Source organism: Sinocyclocheilus anshuiensis, unplaced genomic scaffold, assembly GCF_001515605.1.
Source record: "Sinocyclocheilus anshuiensis isolate Anshui unplaced genomic scaffold, SAMN03320099.WGS_v1.1 scaffold1302, whole genome shotgun sequence".
Classification (NCBI taxonomy): domain Eukaryota; kingdom Metazoa; phylum Chordata; class Actinopteri; order Cypriniformes; family Cyprinidae; genus Sinocyclocheilus; species Sinocyclocheilus anshuiensis.
The window spans coordinates 369,624-392,569 of NW_015557126.1; the positions used below are offsets into that span (position 1 = coordinate 369,624).

Sequence of the window (22,946 nt, forward strand, 5' to 3'; positions counted from 1 at the left end):
TTACTAAAATGGTTATTTTCCTGCGTATTTCGGTCATTTGCGTTTTATATCCTTTTATATTCGCTATAAAATGGGTAGGTTAAGGTTTGGGGGTAGGTTAAGGGGTCTAAAAATCTAAATTGCGTATTAATAAAATGATAAAAATGCATATTCGCTATAAAAATTGGTAGGTTAAGGGGTCTAAAAATCTAAATCGCTTAATGATAAAATGATAAAAATGCATTGATACGAATATCTTAATGATATAAAAGATACGTAAATATTTTTACGTTTTTTAGCTAAAAATACGTAGTGATTTGTATGTTTTAAACGTTGAAATACGTCTAAATTGTACGTTTTAGCATGAATAAAAACGTACAAAAGTGTACGTTTTGTGCTTGTAAATGTTACGTATTAATACCTACATATAAACATGAGACCAGGCTGCATCTTAGGCGAGAACTGTCTGTATTACGTTCAACAGTTTTGCTTGTGGTCAAATGAGCAGAAGAAATAATTCCTATACCACACAACTGTTTGATAATGCAGACATACTGATTCACCAGTACAAGAGACAGAAATATATTCATTGATTTAGTTTGACAGTTTTGTTTGAATTAATTAAACATTGTAATTAATGTTGTAAAGTGCTGATCATATCAATAAAATAAAGGCAACTATATACTTCAAGCTAAGGTTTCATATTATTATACGTATAAAAAAATAAAATAAAAATTGAACGAAAATTACGGTAAAGACATTTATAATGCTACAAAAGATTACAAAATGTTACAAAATAATTTCTGAATGATCATGTGACACTGAAGACTGGAGTAATGGCTGCGTATGGATTAGTGATGAATTTAAAAAAATAAGGAAATATTAGATGAAATGCTGCTGTTGATGTTTATTGAAGCTATTTAATTTTATTTTATTGAAGCTGTTGTTGTAAGCAAGAGTAGGAGGGTATCCACATTATGTGCTGTTTTACATTGTACAGTAATTGCTGTCACCTGTCATTTTAGCTTTCCTGTCTTTTGCTGTGAGTTTCTTTTATGCTGAACTATACACCCCCACCCCTGCTTTTGAGACATTGTTCCTCGCCATGAAATGACAGAATGAGGAGAAACATTTCCAAGCATCGATCCTGACATCATATCACATCAGTTTCCCTTTTGCAGAGAGCTGGTTGTTGTGAAGTATTTGTGGAGCCAGTGTAGCGTTGTATGTAAACCGCTGCATAAGCTCATTGCTCCTGGGAGCTGGCCAGGGAATGAGGCAGGGTTAGTGCATGCTGTCATCGGGCGCTGCGGCGGTGGTGGGTGGCACACAGCTCGACACTCATGGCAATGCTGCCAGTTGACAGCAATGCCGGCACCAGACTCTCCTGAAACCTCCTGCCCTCTCCTGATTCATATTACTCAGAGGCCCAAGCGAGAGCCCTCGCTCTGTCATATCCTTACGTAAATCCTGAGTTTTTTTTACCCTACACATGTCAGAATTGGGCTTGAGGCTTTACCACATGGTGCTCTCGCACTCCGCAGTCTATCCGCTCAGCCACGGGCTTCGAGCTCCAAAACTTCAACCTTCACTGGAACTCCTGTCCCCCACAATGAAGGAAACTGCCAGGTGTGGTTCGAGCAGACAGACAGCAACAGGGATGCCGCTGACATTTTGTCAAGAGAGTGGTGCGACATCAAGTGCATGGCATGGACTCCAGGCTTTCCAAGAAGCTGCCAGGACGAGAGTAGGCGGCACTAGATTGCAAAGTGCCTGACAGCTTACTTTTGAGCCTCATGTGAGCTTACAATGTTAGAGACTGGTCTTGCCTTGTCGAGATGATGGCATTAAGAGAGTGCTGTAGGTGTTGATCAAGCAATGTTAGCCAACCTGGGCAGAGTTTTAAACGCCAATTCTCTCCCTCCTCTCCCTTCTTTCACTCTCTTCTTGACAGGTCTCAAGCAGGGACAGATAATAATTCATGCAGTTGTTGCCTCAGTTTCTTTTTGCTATTACAGTTGGACCCCACTTATTTTACTACGGCTCATCGTTTGCCATCTGTTATGTGTCTTCACAGGAAATGACCTCATCTCTTGCACAAGCTAAACAACCAGCATATTTTAGGCTATTTAAAATAGGTACTTTTTGCCCTTTAACTTTTTCTTCAGCTAAATTATTTTAAAAATGTGTGCAATTCAAGTGCAATCACTGACACAACAGTAAAACAGTACTTGAATAATTACATGTTTTATATAATTGCATAAAATGTTAAATAAATTATTCATACTTTCTATAATTAGTTATAATTAGGCTCAGGTTCAACTTAACAGAAGGCCTACAATTAAAGATTTATCAAACAAAATGAGGAACTGTCCCAGTGGACTACTTGCAGGCAATTAAAACTCAAAAAGCAGTGAGCAGTCTGAGTATGGTCTTTGCTGTCCAATCACTGCTTAGATCAGCAGCGTAAACAGCATATCAAGCACTGTGCAAACCCATTTTTCTATGTGACTTGGTTAAAAAAACTGGCAGCATCCAGATTATTATACGTATAGATTTGTTAGAGGTTATTTCAAGAAATACAAATAAAACAGTAATTGAATTCCTGTTATTAGTCAGTTTAATATAATATAATATAATAAATATAATATAATATAATATAATATATAAAATATAATATAATATTCAACATAGTATGACCTAATTTTTCTGCATGAATTCTCCGTTATAGATAAGATTGTGAATTTTGTTTGGTATGATAATGTGTCAGAACTGGCTTTGCTTATTTTGCCACCCATTAAATTTGCACAACTAATGTCTTGTCTGTTTTAATGTAGTGTTGTTTTTGTCCCAAGTCATGCTTCATACTGAATAATGATTTGAATCCCTTATAGGTTCACAATTATCTGTTCTGTTCTCATGGGGTGATACACTAAAGGACATATTTAAATGTCTTCATTGGGAGTGTTGCAGGAAGCCTTCACTGTCTATATTTGCATGAGCGAGCAGAGAACTTTTTGGACAGGAACAGCATTGCGTTTGGCATGCAACCCTGAATCAATTTTTATTCTGCAGCATTGTGGGAGGAACCTATTTGAATGCATCTTGTGTAATGTTTGATCTGACAGGCAACATGCTGATGACCATGGATATGCAGTCAATTAGCTTTGGCACCAATGGACTTGCAGGTGCTTGATGAAGATAAATCAGACAATACATGCTGTTTTCAACCACAAATAAGTTCTGGGATTTTTTTTTTTAGTTAACTTACCTTCTCAAAACTTCAATAGCCTACAGCCAAACATACAATGATCTACACACATTTTCAGCTCTGAAATATGCCAAGAAAACATCCATCAGTTTCAAAAATGAATCTCTTACAATTAGATCTATGTGCCTGTTGGCAGTTAAATGTTGGAGAGAAGCAGTAAGCGGGTTTATTATGAAGACCTGCCAGTTCCGTGGGTGCTGGAACTGGATCTTCCCCCGAAATTGCAGAATCCAGCCTCTAACAACCTGCTTGAAGAAGCGAATGCATTTCTGTACTTGATACCGCATTATTCCCTATAGTGCTCTGGTATAATCTATGCATGATGCAATGTCAAACATTTCTTATTTGCGAGAAGTAAGTGGGCAAGCATGTGAAAATACAATTTCATGCCTCAAAGGAAATAACCTCTTGGTCAAAGTGACATGTCATATAAAAAAAGAGAGTGGGTTTGCTTACATGTGGCATAAATAGCCTATGGAGATTAGTAGTATGATGTGCCTATGTGATGATTACATGCCACTGTGATTCAATGTAGGCTATATTTTCAAAACATGTGAGATGTGCCACTTTCCAAGCCCGTTCCTTCCAATCACCATTGAATCATCACTGATAGGTTCTTCTCCTATGAGCACAGCGCAGAATGTGTCTGGGATGCAACCAGTAGTTTAGACAGACTGCTGTGGAGTAGTTGCGCATCACTGACGGATTCCAGCGCCTGGAAAAACCAATGAAAGTCACGTCTTTCTTTTCACAGAACTAAATGGCTCGGATTTACAACAGATACAACATATGTAGATGAATGATTCGATATTCTAAGCGTTTGAGAAATGCAAGCGATTGTGCGGCGTTAAATGTAAGTACGCAGTGAGTCATATGTCATACGTTTATGAATTTGAATGAAATATTTTGATGTATGAAAACATGCAATGTCGGGACTGTACGATGGATTGCAGGGTTATATTTAACATATCGTTTACGAAACAGTGTTTGTTGTTTAAATCACTTGATTTTGAAAACTGTTTAATTAGATAAACAGTTTAAAACCCGCTTCTTTTATATTCTAGAAGACGATTTGTGTTACTATAGCTAATAGATTGAAATTGTGTTTTATAATTAATGTGAATAGGTTTAATGTATATTGTGCTTGTGTTTATAACGGTTCCACTGATCGTCAAATTTAACCATTTCTGTCTTGAACTAGCTAAGGAACGCAACAAATATGACCACGATTTATTTCTACTCTAAATCCTGTCATAAATTATAAAATATCAATCCATAATAATGCTTTATAGCTATGAATGATAGCTATGTAAAAATTAGTTTGTGTGTGATGTGTGTGTGTGTTTATATATATATATATATATATATATATATATCACACACATACACACGTGTGTGTGTGTGAAAATTACTGAAGATTGCATTAAATGTGCATTATGGGAGCATTATAAGTGAAATCACGTGTCTGTTTTGTCTTTTGCTTGCACTTAGACTCACCATTACAGTGAATAATCATCATGATAACCATATCAGCTTCATTTTAAAACTGTCAAACTATTATTGATATTAATGCTGGCTTAAGAGACTTAATTCCATATTTTATGCCCTGTGTCACAGGCCTCATTGCTTAATTTCATTAGAAGATTGCTTTGTAGTAAAAAATAAATAAATAAATAAACAACCCTGCTATGCACATATGAGTTATCGACATCCAAAAGTGATGTGAACTGGAACGAATACTGTGTCTGAATGAGTTGGCATAGAGTTACATTAAAGGCACAATATGTAATTTTTTGCCACTGGAGGGCATGTATTCAAAAAAAACAAAGAAACAAAGGTGTAGTTAGATGACCCCGTGACTGAGTGTGGAATCATGGGAGTTGTCGTCTTCATCCCCACAGCCAATGCAATCTGATGGGACTCGGGCAGAAATCATGTTCATGGATAGGCTAATGTATTAAAGATTTATTAATGTCGTAGTATGAAGCAGAGTGAGGCGGAAAGCCGTCGAAGCGAAACGAGGCTGCTGAACGAGCGTGACACACGGCTCGAAAGCAGCTGAGCTTTTATTATGCCACAGTCGACCACTTCCGTTCTTTCCGGAAAGCAGCGGAAGTAAGCAGCGCTGTTTTATCATACTAGATACATTTGAACGTTCTGTTATAATGCTACTCTGTGCGGTCGTCACCTGTCTAATAAAATGCATAGCATATTAAAGCGTCTTTGCTGTTTCCATGTTTTCTACAAAACATAATCGGAAATCGAGGGTGTATGACGTCATTGGCAGGCGACACAATGACACTATGGAAACGGTCCGTGTCACTAGTTACAATTTCTTATTTCTCTGGATTTAAAAATTCTTCGAAACATTTGGGATAATGTAAGTACACAAGTCAGCAAAATATATAACACTGTTCTAGTGGTTTTTGGATATTTTAATAAACAAATCTTACATATTGTGCCTTTAAGGCCCTTCAATTGAGATTATATTGACCTTCTCAAGTGCCATGAAGGTTTATTGATAGCAATCACTGTTTGTTGCTATCTTTTACTATAGACTATGGCCTGAAAAACTATGAGAAACTTATTTTCCCATCTTTCCATCAGATTTCCATCTTGTGATTAGCTGAGGGCTTAAGGCTAAGCTGTCCATTGGTTTTCAAATCAGCATGTCTCATGTTCTCTGTTAGCTGGCAAATGATCAGTTGTGTTGAAAGCTGTTAATCTTGGGTGCCATGAGATGCCCAGATAATCGCTGTCAAATGCAGAATGATAATATTTACCCTGTAGGCTACATAAACTCTCTCTCTTCCACATCCATATTTTATTATTCACAATAATCTGATGAGATGAGATGTTTTCCCTGTTACATCATACACACAAATAAACAGCAAAAAAATAAACAGATCTTTTCAGTAAATTATAAGGCCAAGAAAGGCTTTAAAAAGTAAAATGGTTCGCGTTATTCTACTGTTTTGCTTCATGATTAATTCAGAAGGTTCTCGTGGAGATACAGTATTTTTATGTTAGTCAAAGAACAGTAATTGGACCTTGCCGTTGTGAGATACAGAAATCAATCATTCACTGACCTAGATTCTCGCTGAGATATCTAGTGTTTGAAGTCAATATAGCAAGAAGGTGTGCAATAAAGAAAATAGCTGAGGCTCTTTGCTTTGTAGATGGATGTAGCTTAACACTGTCAGACCAGCCATCAGGTCTCCTAATTATACTACCGTTCAAAAGTGAAAAGGGGATATTAAGATACGATAGATAGAAAAAATACTTTTATTCAGCAAAAATAAGGCAATTAAAATGGTCAAAAGTGACAGTAAGGATATTTTAATGTTATAGAAGATTGACATTTTAAACAAATGCTGTTCTTTTGAACTTTCTGTTCTTTAAAGAATCCTAGAAATAACCGAGGCACGGTTTAAAAGAAAAGCAGCTTTCAGTAAAATATGAAATAAAAAAATACTGTTTTCATAATTGATAATAGCAAGCAATGATTCTTGTGCACGAAATCCGCATAGAATGATTTATGAAGGATTATGTGACACTGAAGACTGGAGAAATAATTGCTGACAATTCAGCTTTGGCATCACAGGAATAAATTTCATTTTAAAATAATTACAAATAGAAAGCAGTTGCGTTTTTTTCCCAGCCTTGCTGAGTGTATGGAAGCTTGATTCAGCAATGGCATTAAAAATAAAAAAGGTAATAGTGACGTTTTATCTCACAATTAAGACTGTTAAGATATAAAGTCAGAATGATAAGATATACTGTAAACTCAGAATTCTGAGCAAAAAAAATCAATATTGTGAAATCTAAATTCATAATTGCAAGAAAAAGTATGAATTGAAAAAAAAAAAACAGAATTGCGCGATATAAACTTGGAATTGCGATTTTATATCTTAAAATTATGCATTTCCCCCCAGAATTCTGAATTGCAAGAAACCTTTTTTAAAACGTACTGATCCTAAATGATTGAATGGTAGGGTATATTGGATGAGAAAGTCAAGAGAGCAGAACACTTGCATTGGAGACACAATACCCACCACAACATTCCTAGCTTCAGGGCTTTTGGGTTTCCTGGGAAGGTGGCTAAACAAGTCCAGTGTACCCTTCCCGTGGGGTCCTTCCTATCAAGGTCCAGACCTCATGTGAGATGTCATCTGTCACTCTAAATGAGTGACACCTCAGTCTTAAGATCAGGATCCTTCGAGCAGCCACTGACTCACAAACCACTAGGGTAGGAACAAGAGTGAAGAGAACAGCTTTCGCAACAGAGAGGAGAGAATATGTGTGTGGGAAGACTGCACTTTTCATATGTTTTAGTACAGATAAGTCAGGAGACATCAAGATTTTGTCCAAGTAATTATGTGTCAACTTGTGCTTTCAAAAATTAAAGGGATATTTCACCTAAAAATAATTCTGTCATCATTTATTCATCCCAATGATGTTCCAAACCTGAATTTCTTTCTTCTGTGGAATATAAAAGAAGATATTTTAAGAGTTTTTTTTAAGAGGTTTGGAGTTTACCTCCAAATAATGTAATTCCAAAACTGAATGACTTTCTTTCTTCTGTGGAACACAAAATAGGTTTTTCTGAAAACCATTTTGAATTTTTTTTTTTTATAGAAGTTGATGGGGTCTACACAGATGAAACACTCTTGATGATGATAAGATGATGATGATATAGATGTATCATCACCATCTTATCATCATCAAGAGTGTTTCATCTGTAGACCCCATCGACTTCTATTTACTTATATCAAAAAACCTATTTTGTGTTCCACAGAAGAAAGTAAGTCATTCAGTTTTGGAATGACATTATTTGGAGGTAAACTATCCCTTTAAGACATTTTCTGTAATTTTTACCTCAGTTTGACAACCAGAAATATGCTCTTATGGTAACATGCTTTACCATTGTCAGGAACAGGGGTTCTTATTCTGCTACCTGCCTCCATCACAATCCATCATGAAGAGCTGATGAGTAGAAAAGAGAGACAGGAGTGTTAAAAATAATAAATAATTAAATTAAATGTTCTGATCTTAGAGATCTTTGCTGTATGTGGAGCAACCTGGATTTAATAGCACTGACAGGCAGAATGGAAGAGCATTCATAACATCTTAGTGTGTTTTTGTAATGGTCTGTGTAAAAAAATATTGTATTAGATTTTTCATGTTAACAATATGACAGTTTTGTGTTTGTTTGGCCATGTCTACATAATACCATGATATCAAGAGATACCATGACTGCTTTGAATAGCACTATCCATGCAAACCAGAATTTAAGCATTTTTGCTTCTTCCTGCACATTGTGTATTTATGAACACAGGCTTCAGGGCAGACGTCTGTTGTCTCAAACTCATCGTCACAGCTGCACACAGATTGCAATGGTGCTGGAAGGCTGAGCAAAAAATCACAGACTATTTTTTGCCATCAAGGCTCAAAATAGACATCAAGAAGATAAAAAGTAGCTCTGAAATATAGGGCTAGATAAAAGCTATGTTATTTACAAGGCTGAAAAGCTCAGAGCCAAATAAATAGTATTCAAGAATGAGGGGATTGAGAATAATTTAAAAACCTAAATCTACTTATACTGTTGTATTTTGTCATCTTTGTGTAGTTGGCGAAAACATAGCTAAACTGGTTTTACATAATTCCTTGGAAAAAATGCACAGTTTCTGTTGAGTTTTATGTCACCATCAGAATATCTGTTGTGAGAGTGAACTGTATTCCAATGTTAAAACATTTTTAAGGGATTATTTCACTCCATGCTCTGGGATTATGCATCAGAGTGCATATATTCAATGGTTAAATTTATATGTACAGGTCTGAAGTTAATGATTTCAGAAGACAAATGTTTCACAAATAATAAGTATTTTAAATGATTTAAATTAGCAATTTTACATTGTTTTTCCATATATTCATTGGTTAGCTCAAAGTTTATCGAGTTTATCGCCTTATATTACGCAAGCCAAAACTTGAGTAAGTAGTATATTTTTGTCTCTAAACAGTCTCTAGACACATTTAAGGTGGATGGAGAAAACCTGCCCTAATTTTGCCAAGCTCATCAAGTTAAAATGTTGAACTGTGAAATTTATCAGTAATGCTTAATCTCTGTGTACAAATCTGTTGAATCTCTACATAATCTCTCCATTCTTTGTCTCTCATTTCTCAGTCAGACGCGTAACGCTCAAGCAGCCATGCATTTGTGTAGCTCTGTGGGCTCTTTGCTCCTCGTCCTTTTCATCAGCAGGTAAGAAACTCCTGGTGGCTTATTAATAACTCACTTTTGCTATTCCTACACTCATTACTGCCATATGGCTAGCTGAATATGACTGCATCCTACACTGTTTATTGCTTTTGTGTCATTCCCCCTTAAATTCTTTGTCTCAAAAACTTGATGTGTAGGATGTGAATTCACTTCAGTAGTGACTTTGTAAAGTTGATGAACACAGCATTTCTCAACGCACATAGGAAAGCCAAGGCGGAAAACCCATTTTTGTCAACAAGTTCTCCCGGGTGATAAGCTTTCGGAGTGATGTCTTTGCCGAGATGACAAGCCGGGTATAATTTTGGTTTTACTCTTTTGGCAGCAAATAAAAGACTGTATGCCTTAAGTATCCATTCACACCAGATTAGGCTATGTGGGCTTGGTGAAATGTGTAGCTATAGGAAGGATGGAATTATAGCTAATCTTTGTAGACTTTTGGGTGAGCCTGAATGAGACCGTCTGAGTCAATGTATGGATTACAGATGGAAATAACAGCGCTTGTATCGTGTATCCTCGCTGTTTTGCCTGTTTGAGCTTATCTTTCCATGCAGCGGTACAGTAGCTGCAATGCTAACACGATTAGGTGACAGTGTAGAGACAAGGCAAGTTGATTTACTGGAACGGCCACCACTCAGCCATGTTCAATGAGAGTTCAGGCAGATTCCATTTAATGAGATATGCATCTGATCATCGATGCTGGTATTCTGGCCTGCCCTTTGAAATTTGATGGGAAGATGTAGGACCTGGTCAGGACGACGCAAAAGATCAAAGGGGGGTGTTGAGGAAGTGTGCCAACATCAATTCACCTCACCATCTGCTTTCCCCCACCCCCTTCCTGTCCTCCTTTCCCCTCCAATCTCCAGTCTCTCTTCCTGGCAAACAGGGAGACTTTAGTGGGTGCACATATAGTTTGGCCAGGAATTCAGCTTCCATCACATAACAAACCACAACAACAAGAGCCATACCTCCTCTTTGGGTTCTTAGAGCTTAGCTTATGAAGATATGGATGCGCTATTGAAGGCCTAATCTTGCAGAGGGACTAATGTTTTTGTTGTTTGAAATCTGAAACGGCTGGTTTCAGGTCTATATAGACCCAATATTGTTTAGGTGGATTTTAAAGGGGCCATGTCATAAAAAAATGTTCCTTGATCTTTTGAGATAAAAGAGCTTGTGGTACTATGAAATCATACTGTAACTTTCAGAACTCAAAACTCACTTTCCAGCCAAAAAGAGCATTTTTTGAAACCTAGCTGTAAAAACAGCTCATTCTATATTTCTGCAACTTGGATCGAATGCATCAACACATCGACATTCATGTTTATATGCTGATGAAGCCTGTTAGGTGATTAGAAATTTGGCCCACTGATGTCATGCAAATTAGTTATTTGCAACACCTAACATCCACAATTTTTTGCTGTGATTATGTGTGATATCTATGTAATTTGGGACATGGGATAATCTATGTCATTATGGGAATGTTAATTTTGAATGCTCTCTTAACATTCTGAAACAAGTAAATAACATTAGGTGAATGTCTAGCTAAAAGTTTTCAGAAATAAAACGTTCCATAGACAATGTATAACTAACATTTTTGTGCTAACATTTAAGAACAGCAGTAAAAACCAGATAACTGTGAACAACCGTTAACATTACTGGAAAGACATTTGCTCATACTTTGAGAGAACCTTGCCAAAACTTTAGCTGAGAATGTTTCTTGTTAGCTGGGATAACGTGCATAAAAAACTGCATTTACTATTTACAAAAATAATTCAAATGTTTTGCATATATCAACCCAGTCACTGACAGTGAAACAGTCAATGACTTTTCAATGAACCTCTCTTTCTTTTCTCTCTCACTCTCTCTATCTCTCTCTCAAATACCCATGTGTACTTTGGAAATAAGCCTATAAAATGCAATCTGCCACTGCCCAAATTTGTTAGTGATGAAAAAAAGTCGCTTATAATAAGCGGATATGGCAATAATGTTGGAGAGTTTAGGATTTGGCGAAGAAAAGTGGTGTTTGTCATTTCAAATGCCTGTTTAATTTCAAGATTCAGGGAGAGGTTGAAATGGGCACAAAAAACTAAGATGTTATTTGGCACAAAAAATGTATTAACATTCAAATTGGACCTCAGAGAAAACCATTTATAATATGACCCTTCTAAAAGTTATTTTAACGAAAACTCCCCATGATTAAAGTTTTATTTTATAGGTCAGTTGGCAGAGATCTGTAGAAACAGAAATATACTGTAGAAGTTTTGTAGATGAGAGACACAGCTGAATGATCTATTTTAAAAGCCATATTTAATGCATGAACTCGCAGTACACTAAGCATACACTAAGCATTTCTTTGACATATACTTCTGGGTAAACCAGACTAGATCCAAGCCACATGAGGAGATCAGAGTGGTGAAAGTAATTCGGACATCATCACTCTGAACTCACTAGTTTCAGAAAACAAATTGCCCGGCAAGCGTGCTTATTTATTTTTTATTTATTCATTCATTTGTTTTATTGCTGTTTCAGTCTGTTTTCTATCAGTTTAAAAACATACAAACTTAAATTATTTTCTGCACAATCTTTCTGGGGTTGTTTAATATTTCACTGCTGGGCAAGGTCTCCCAGATACTCTCAAAGAGAGAGTTGCGATGTTGGGGCTCATATCTCATATGACCACTGATGTGTGTAGACGGGGAGATGGAGTTGATACAAGCTTGAGAAACTGTCTCTGTGGACCAAAGCAGAAACAGCTGGGGAGACAGTCCTGCTAGGAGTGCTCTACCTCCATACACAACACATCAGTCAGCCTAAACACCAGAGACACAGGCTGGATTTAGTCTCAATGTTGGTTCAGAACTAAGAAAATGTATAGAGGATTTTTTAAAGGCATGACTTATTTCCTGCAAAGCCATACTTGTATAGACACTTACTGCCAATTATTATGTGTGTGTGTGTTTTTTTTAAATTAAGATTTATTAATTGTGTTTATTGTAATTTCATATATCTCCTTCATATTTTGCAGAAATTTAAATAAATTTAGATGCCATTTGTTTTAGATTTAGTTTAATGCATTTATATTAAACAATACTAAAACTTGTTTATATATCAATCGGCTAAAAAATAATCCCAATCTTAATAAATCCTAATGCTAGTTATTAAAACCAACTCGTAAAACATATTTCCACTAGTTTTACTTGTATCGTTTGTAGTAATACCTCAGAAAGAAATGGCTCTTGTTTCTCGGAGTCTGTGAACTGTTATCACAGATCATTGTGAGAGAGAGTAGTGACTGACTCAATTGACTTGAGAACTGCATTCAGTCCGATTCAGTGAACTACATTCAACCTGTTCATTAAATTCAGTAAAATGGTTCAATCTGTTCATTAAAAGATAGTATTCAAAAGAGCGATTTGTTTGGACATCGAAGTAAAATCGTTTGCAGACACATCTCCATTTCATATTTCACATAAAGAGTCAAAGCATTTTGTATCAAATGTATCAATATAATGTTAGATGCCTATACGAGTATGATGGATGCTTATCAACTGCCACATTCAGCAGAGAAAAACGGTCTACCCAGCTTTCACAGACCAGTAACCCAGCATTCCCTCAGCCTGAAGGGGGCAGCAAACAAAGGGTTGCCTTTTAACGCTAAAAATGTCTAATCTTACTAAATAGACAAGCCTGGCATATGATCACTCTGTTTATTTTCATTCAGAAGAAGTGTTTTTTTTTTATTTAAAATACACAGCTTGTGTGATAAGATAAAACAACACAAATGGTATTGCTTTGATGATATGGCTATTTCTTATTTAACCCACATTACTTGTTTTCCTTGCATGACAGAATACTAAATTGTTCTTTAGTTACAGGATTATTGAGCCTCCAAAGGTAAAGACCCTGTCCTGTTTTCCTGACTAGCATGGATGATTAAAGCTGAAGTGTGTAATTTCTGTGCCACTGGTGTCACCAAAAAGAATTTCAAAAATGATGTCTGTTTGCCATTGGTCAGACTGTCAGATCCTGCCCCCAAAGTCACATTATTGGTTGAGCCAATGTTGCTGTGTTGGGATGCTCAAACAAACAGAGCAATGGCAAATATTGCCATATATATTAAGCTGAGATATTAGAAAATATTGTAACATCAAAAAATTGCACCCTTCAGCTTTATCATGGGAGGCATGTGGAGTCAGACTTCATCTAGAAAAGCATCCTGGAAAACAGACATTCTGAAACAATAGCTGTGCTTTCCAGCTATACATCATGTAGAAAGTCTTTTTTCTACCAAGTTTGCAGTGATGCAGAACATGATCAGATGTGTCTGAGGAGAAAAATATTTTCCAACAGTCTTTGTTTATAGGGGGTAATGTAGAGGCAGTGACCTGCATGGTTCACTTCTTGTTTTATGGAATTATTTTTGTAGATTTTAGTAACAGTTTAATGAGAGTAATAATAGAGCGATCATGTCAATGACCTAGAGCTCTCCGTCTGTCTTCCAAACTCTCTGTGTCTCTCTCACACTCTCTCACCATCTGTCTCATTTCCTTTCTTTTGATCTTTCCCAGTCGTTCTCTGTGTTTTTTCTTGATACAAATATGTGTGTGCATTTTAGCATGCATAATTCTGTACATCATATGGATTAAAATGTCAGAAAAAAATGTCTCATACCTGGATACAGGTAAATATGAAAGTTTCAGATGAGTGTTTCTATTTGTGGCAAACCTGATTTTGGAATTAGAAAATGTTTATATTGAATTATAGATTTAAGTCAATAGCCTATATAGAATGGATTTTTCCTTATACTGTTTTTTAAATTTTTTTTATTACAAATAGTAAGTAGTAGGGCATTAATGTTTTTGAAAGAAAAATATATTGCCCTTATGCTCACTATGGCTGCATTAATTTGATCAATTGGATTTTCAGCAGCAATTACTCCAGTCTTCAATGTCACATGATCCTTCAGAAATCATTCTAATAAGCTGAAGCTTATTAATACACATTTTTTATTATTATCTTATTTCTAACTTTTTTCTTATTCTTATCAATGTTAAAAACAGCTGTGCTGCTTAATATTTTTGTGGAAACATGGATACCTTTTTTAAAAATTCCCAAAACATAATTTATTTGAAATAGAAATCTTTTGTACCATTATAAACATCTTTACTGTCACTTTTTATCAATTTAATCCATTCCTACTGAAAAAAGTATTAATTTATTTAAAAAAAACAACAACAACATACTGACCACACACTTTTGAACAGTAGTGTATATTGTGAGCAAAATTAACATGAATTTCATACTGTCTTAACATTTGATTTGTCCATTTTATATTTTAATGACCGCAGCACTCGAGTTGCATGAACTTTTGTGTCAAATCTGATGACGATGTGTTCCAGTATAATTTGAGAAAGATCCAAAGAGCATCTTGAGATTCAATGAAAGCAAAAACATTGGATAAATCAGTCACTTGATCAATATTGCAAATCTACTTTGATTAGAGACCTAAAAATAATGCAGAATTTTAAATATTTCCTAATTATTTTACATCAGAATGTATTATGCTTTATTCTTTGTTTTAATTGTTTCATTGTAACTCATTAAAGCTTCTGTTTATGTCCTTTTTGGATTTGCAATGTGGTCTCAGACTGTATGCAATTATAGAAGAAGAATATTCTGGGTATGGCGATGTCTGAGAGAGCTACAGAAGGGACGGAAGAGATCTGCTGCATTGAGAAGCAGTAAAAATCCACGTGTACCTCTGTCCTCCTGCTGTGCTTGGCCCACAATACTTGTTTCTGTTCATTCTAGAATATTCGTGAGGGTATTGTGTAGTGTCAACCAAGCAGGTTTTTTCCCCCCCTAAGACGTCTCTTGAAGTATTTCCCACATGTGCTTGCTGTGCTCTGTGGGGTTGTTACCCTGAAGCTGAATAATATCTGAAGCTCATGGGCCTTTTACACTGTAAAAACAGAGACTTTGCTCTGCGGGAAAGAACACAGTCGCTTCTACCATCACTGAGGATGTTCAAATCGCACATGCCACAGTCAGCAGCAGTGCTTTAATGAGAGAAAAGATGAAATCTAAAAATACAGTGTTTCAAATCTAGGCCATAAGTTATCGGCAATTAAGTCCAAAACATGCCCTGGCTCGGTGGAAGTAACATTGCTTTTCTGCTTTTCTGCACTGACTTGTGGAATAATAGCGCAGTGCTTAATGTGTGTGTATTTGTGTGTTTTTTGTGTTCTGCTGTTTTTACAGGAGCATGGATGGCTCTGTAAGCAGCACAGAGGAGATCTTGCCTCCCACCATTCAGAAACTGATGAAGGGATACAACAAGTACCTTAGGCCATTATTTGGCAGTATGACGATCAAAGCTTTTACATTTACACAAACTATTATCTTGCATAAGTGGATTTTTATCTTCTCTTAAAATCCTATCATCATGATCAACAGCAATTAAAACAAATGTAAACTCAGTGGAAATGTTCCGGGCTTGAGTTGATGCAGTCCACTCTTGTAACGCATGTAAATTAAGTACCTTTTTCTGCTGTCTTTCTCTGTTAGCAGTGTTGTCGCTCTGTAGTGAATGCAGTGCGTGCCGTTGTGTTTTTTTTTTTCTTCAGATGGGCCTGTTACTGTAGGAATGAGTCTGGATATCGCCAGCATAGACACCATATCAGAAATCAACATGGTATGATAATCTTACAAACCACAAGCATCTAAATATTATTTCTAAATTACTAAGCTATCGCAAAATATTCTACATTTTTCTGTAAATGTTTTCTTCATACAACTAATATGAAAGCATGGGGTCAGTGACAAATTCTTCATTTGTATCTGAGGTAAAAAAAAAGCAGAAATTTTAATTTAGAAATATATGTATTTCATTCATAATGTAAGTGCCAAGTTATTAGAAATGTCATTTAATTATTCATGTTGTTTCTATATACTTTATACATATATAATTTATATACACATGTATAAAATTCATCTTATCGATTTTCTAAATACGTTTAATCCATACATATATGTTATATATAATATAATATAATATACACCAATTTTGGATTTTAATCCCTACAAAAACTTCAAAATGAATAGTAAGTCATCGTCTGTATAAATTGCATTTTTTAAAATCTCAATAGAAAAAAAAGTGTCACATCATTGGCCCGTATTTCAAAGAGCCCCTTTGATCTTTGGACAGAGTTGTATAAGAGCTGAATATATAATGTAAATCTAAGCTTGTGGTGCACATATCTGAAATGAGCATCTCTGTTCAACCTCCCCAGGATTACACAGCCACCATCTTTCTTCGTCAGCGCTGGACAGACGAACGCTTGTGTTTTGATGGCAATAAGAGCTTGAGTCTGGATGGGAGACTGGCAGAGCTCCTTTGGGTCCCTGATACATTCATTGTGGATTCCAAGAAATCCTTCCTGCATGACATCACTGTCGAAAACAGACTGATCCGGATATTCCCCAACGGAACCGTGCTGTATGCCCTGAGGTAGTGAGGTGTCATTCACCGGATCTGTTCTACAGTCAGATGCTACTGGGGTCTTATGAAAGGAGATTGAGGACAGGGTTTACTGTTGAAGGACTGACTGGAGAATTGATGGAGGGCTAAGGGCATGAGAGGACAACTAGAAAGAGGCAGGGATAGTTATGGGCCAGTAGAAGAGTTCACAATGGCAGAAAACAGGGTAAGAATAGAGGCGGCAACAAGGGACTCAAAGCTTATGTACAGATGGGCAGCTGGCACCAAAAAATAAGCTTGAAAGTAGCATCCACAGACAGTGAGCTGATTTCTAGTGTTATATAAGCAACAACATTCTCTCATGTACGTCACTCTTTTTTCTCTCTCTGTTTCTCTAGAATTACCACAACGGTGGCCTGCAGTATGGATCTAACCAAATATCCCATGGACAGACAGACGTGCACCCTTCAACTCGAAAGCTGTAGGTCTCAAATAATATGATATTTCTATAGACAGATTGTAAAGAATTTACAACCCTGTGGGTTTTTCACTAGTAATTGCTTAAGTGGTCACAAAATTGAACATTTATATAGGCCTAGGCTACACATGACTGCATTTTTATGCATAACCATATCAGATAAATGCACCATCTTGTAACGCATATTTTGTTTTATTCTGAAATATGAAAGACTCATTGCAGAGTTCAAAATATATTTATTATTTATAACATGCTTAAAATTCTATCTTTCATAAAGTTAATTTGATTTAGATTTTTTTATTCGTTTATAATATAAAAAATACACTGTAAAAAGTAATGAGTTGAACTTACTTGGAAAACCTGTGGAAACCGATTGCCTCAAATTTCTCAAGCAAATTAGTTTATAATTTTTGAGTTAATAAAACTTACAGTAACTTTGTATAGGTAACTTGTGTATATGTATAGGTTACCAGAAAACTTGAGTGTTGCTAACTCAATTTGACAAGTTCAGCCAACTTAGAGATTTAAGTTAAGCTTAGTGCACAGAACTCAAACAAAACAGTTCTCTTAACAAGTCTGCTTTGTTCACATTACTAGACAAATGTGTGGAAACAGATTGCCTTAAATTTCTCAAGTAAGCTGTACTCAAAACTTGAAGTTGTTAATACAAAGACAGAAAACAGATTGTTAGCACAACAATAGGGCATTTATTTGTTTAAAACAATGTTACTTCAAGTCATTACTTTTTAGGCATGCTATCAAATCAACAATTTAACACTGTAAGAAAAATTGCACATACTGCACTCAGGAAATAAATAGAAAAAAACAAAACATAAACATCACTTTTATGACACCTTGTAAATCTAGATTCACCATTTTCTAGAATTACCTTTTTCTAAATCAATAATGATCAATCATGAACAATTACACTGAAAAATGCTCCATCACGCCACAATGACATCTTTCTACATCAGAAGATTTTTCAGAGATTGCATTCTAGGTTCAGCCATTGAATGAAATCAAAGGTGTCCTTCAGTACTGGAGGATACTATAATTTCATAGCATAAATCCAAGTCCAAAGAGCAGGCATATCTTGGGGAGGATTTTCCAGATCATCCAATACAATTGTACCTTCCAAAATTATTGCAGTAGATGTGGCATTAAATGCAGTGAGTTAGGTATGGCTCTAGAGTCCTCAGCTCAGGGATCACGGTCAATAGGCCGACTGACATCTCTTCTTCATCATAGTCCTAGAAACAGGAGCACAATATGACAAAAATAAGTAATTACATTTTAAGAGTACATAATCAGGTTAAACATTTGCAAACAAATTAATATCTGTGTATTATGTTTAGATATAAAGGCCTTTTCAAACTGGGCACAGCAGTGGATCCCAGAGATAAAAAAAAAAAAAGACCTTTAATCCAACAAACTAGATGCTCTTAAGTACTGTTTACTAAAGTTGTTTAGTTTAACTATTGCATCCACCTGAAAGTTCACATTACACAGTGTAATTAAGTAAATTCAACAAATTTGTAAAAATCAGTTATGTTTACTCGCTTTTCTTAAGTAGATTCAGTGATGACTTTTTACAGTGTATATCAAAATCATCAAGCGGATGTAACACCAGCTGACAAAGTAAACCTTGAAATATTTTGAATGACTGCTGCCTTAAATGTCTTACAGTGGCTTCAGAATCAATGCAACATATTAGCATAATGCTCATGTGTATAAATAATATAAAACCTCTTTAATATTCATACATTCCAAGCCAAACACTCACACAGCAGTCTTAGGCGAGTGAGCATACGTATGTATGAGTGCAGATGTATGCAGATTAATTTGTTTTACAACTTAAGGAATATTTATGGTGTGTACACCTGGAACATCTATCATTAGTGAAATGAATATTTCACATGCACTACACAAATTTAGAAAAAGGCTTGAAACATGCATGTATCTTAAAGGGTTTAGACCCTCTGCCTACCACACAGCATATGTGTACTCAATCACACTTTGGACAGAATATAGCATTCTCTACTGCAGATTCAGGAAGAGACTAGGAGCAATATAAGGTCACCTTGAAAAACACCAATAATTCACTAATTGGGTTTCATTCACATTTATTTGCAAATAAAACGTGTAAAATGATAATTTAAAAAACCATTTTGAATAGTATTATTAGAAAATATAAAAAATATATTATTACAATTTAAAATAACAATTCTAATTTTTAATATATTTTAAAATATAATTTATTCCTGTAATTATTGTGATATAATGATTTTTTTCTTTTATAATTTTACATGTTTTACTCACAAATAAACGTGAATGAGACCCAATTAGTGAAACCCTTTAAGATACATAAATGTTTCAAGCCTTTTTCTAAATTTGTGTAGTACATGTGAAATATTAATTTCACTAATGATAGATGCAACAGGTGTACACACCATAAATGTCCCTTAAATTGTAAAAAAATAATTTGCATTCAAGATCTTCCATATGCTCACTCACCTAAGACTGCTGTGTGAGTGTTTGGCTAGGCATCTATGAATATTAAAGAGGTTTTATATTATGTATACACATGAGCATTATGTTGATATGTTGCATTGATTCTGAAGCCACTGTAAGATAGTTAAGGCAGCAGTCATTCAAAATATTTCAAGGTTTGCTTTGTCAGCTGGTGTTACATCCACTTGATGATTTTGGCCAGTTGAATGGACATTACCCTGCTGAAAAGACAAGTATAGCTGGTCACCAGCATATGGTGTGTTTTGGATGCTGGCATCTCTACCTGGCTTCTACCATAACAGAAATACTACTGTATGTGCTTTTTGGCAATACCAGATGGATTACTCACACAATATGCAGCGAGAGATGAATGAGCCAGCTACTGTAGACATCACGAAAACATAAAAGCATAAAGCAGCCTGAACCAGCATGTCAATTCTTTGTTGTGCATGCTGGTATTTTCAGTAGGACATATAAATAAAGTTAAATAAGTGACACAAGCTATTAAAAACAGTTTGACAGCTAGAGTTATTTACTCGGGGCAACATATTTCACAATGTTTTATGCTCTAGATAGGGGGAAATATTTAATCTGTGCAGCAAGTTTTTTTATGAGATCGCCTTTGCACGCTAAACTTTGCATGACACAGTGCCATCTTGAGGTGCACATTATGTATTACAACATAATACAACATGCTGCAAGAATAGAGCAGCTTATTTTGCGGTTCTAAAACCCAGAAGAGTATTTTTTAAATAGGGTATTTTAGTTTATAAGGGAAAAAAACCCTGGTGACCAGATTTCTGAAATGGAAACTGGGGACATTTCCTAGTTCAATGTTTAAAATATAAAAGTCTCACTTTAAAAAATTGGGACAATATATTTCTGTATTTTTCTCTACTAAGGGTTATATTATTGATTGATTAATTGATTGATGTTTGTGTGTCAAACTAACCGTAGCTAGTTTTAATACAATTCACCAAAAATCACATTATGAAACAGTCAAATTAACATTACAATAGCAGATCAAAACAGTATTATACTGTAACTTTATATTATATTATATTATATGACTTTACAAAAACACATTACAAAATAAATAAGAGATGACAAAACTGTATTTAACAAAAAACATTTTCTCGTATTTAATATGATTATTTTCACAAACTGTGAATACACTGTATACAGTGATTTTTTTATGTTCTGCATCTGAAAATATGTATTTATACTTAATTCGGCTTATTATTTTGCATTTCAGGCTCATATGTGCTTTTTGCAAATGTAACTGTTACAAGTGTAATTGTCTAGCTGATTTAAAAAAAGAGAGAGATAAAAAAATGGCTAACAAGGATGTAACTGTTGCAGTCCTTATTTAGCAACTTTCCTCAGAGAACCCATGTGAATTAACATTTCAGGTTAGCCTATAAATGATTGAACTGCTATGTTCAGAATTATTGATGTTATGGTAATGCATATATTATAGTATAGTCCTCTAGTAGCATTGTATATAAAATTACTGGTAATTGAATGCTTTCTTACTGCTGTATAAGTGTAAGTTGGTGGAAATATAGCAGCTCTCAGCATTGGAATGACTTATTATGTAGTGATAACTGTCTCCTCAATTTATATTATGTTTTCCACAGGGGGATATAATGTGAAAGATGTGGTTTTCTATTGGACAAGGGGAAACCAGTCAGTTAGTGGTCTTGATCATTTACAGCTGGCTCAGTACACCCTTGAAGATCACTACACCTCTGAATCTGAAGCCGTTTATGAGACTGGTATGTCCACAGACAGACACACACACACACACACACACACACACACACATACACACAGAGAGAGAGAGGTTTATATTTACAAAAACTTAATTCTATATAATTGATAAGCCCAAAAGACCAAAAAAAATGTCCCTATAAGGTCAAAATTTATTGGTATTACTATACTTGTGTGGGGACATTTGGTCCTCATAATGTAGGGAATACCAGGTACACACACACACACACACACACACTGGAGACTGTATGTGCTGTATTGATGTTTTTACTTTCTCTTTAATAATGTAACAGGTAATTACCCAAAGTTGATCTTCCACTTCAAACTCAAGAGGAGCATCTTATATTTCATTCTGGAGACGTATGTTCCTTCCAGTGCTCTGGTGGTCCTGTCCTGGGTCTCATTCTGGATCAGTCAATCTTCAGTACCTGCTCGCATCTGCATAGGTAGGAACAAAATGCAATCACTACCACATTAACATGAGATCATCAGAATATATCAACACCTCTTCGGTATTCAGCAGCTTGACAAATGACACAAATCACAACAGAGGTCCTTTATACCACCATTCAAAAGTTTGGGGTCATAAATATTTTTTACTGAAAGAAATTACATTTAAACTTGTAAAAAATTTTTTTGCATACAATTCTGAAAAACAGCCTGAAACGAAGTAGTTTTCACAAAACTATTAAGCAGCATAACTGTTTTAAACATTGATAATAAGAAGAAATGTTTTGAGCAACAAATCAACATATTAAAATTATTTTTGAAGGATCATGTGACACTGAAGACTGGAGTAATGACTGCTGAAAATTCAGCTTTGTTATCACAGGAATAAATTACATTTTAAATATATTAAAATAGAAAACAGCTATTTTAAATTGTAATAATATTTCATAACATTACTGTTTTTACTGTATTTTTGATCAAATACAGTGCCTTGGTGAGCATAAGAGACCTCTTTCAAAAACATTCAAAAAATCTTACCGGCCGAGATTTATTTATCTCATTCTGTTTGGGACAGACAGAAACATGCAAATAGGGCTGGGTATCGTTCAAAAATGTTCTATATCGATTCCGATACCGATACCTTAACTTCGATACCGGTTCCTGAACGCTACTTTTTTCGATACCAATTTTATGAAATCAATTTTAACAAGACTACATTATCTAAAAA

At 35.3% G+C, this 22,946-nt stretch overlaps 1 protein-coding gene across 1 annotated transcript in view; it reads left to right on the forward strand.

Annotated features, from left to right (window-relative positions):
• The first annotated feature begins 3,868 nt into the window (after nt 1-3,868).
• The window catches only part of LOC107677887 (gamma-aminobutyric acid receptor subunit pi-like), a 25,645-nt gene continuing 6,567 nt past the window's right edge, over nt 3,869-22,946 (forward strand). The window contains exons 1-8 of the mRNA XM_016472953.1: nt 3,869-4,103; nt 9,435-9,512; nt 15,789-15,889; nt 16,154-16,221; nt 16,820-17,037; nt 17,406-17,488; nt 21,637-21,774; nt 22,063-22,215. Of these exons, the coding sequence (XP_016328439.1) occupies nt 9,460-9,512; nt 15,789-15,889; nt 16,154-16,221; nt 16,820-17,037; nt 17,406-17,488; nt 21,637-21,774; nt 22,063-22,215 (814 nt within the window). The 5' untranslated portion in view covers nt 3,869-4,103; nt 9,435-9,459. The remainder of the gene's footprint in view (nt 4,104-9,434; nt 9,513-15,788; nt 15,890-16,153; nt 16,222-16,819; nt 17,038-17,405; nt 17,489-21,636; nt 21,775-22,062; nt 22,216-22,946) is intronic.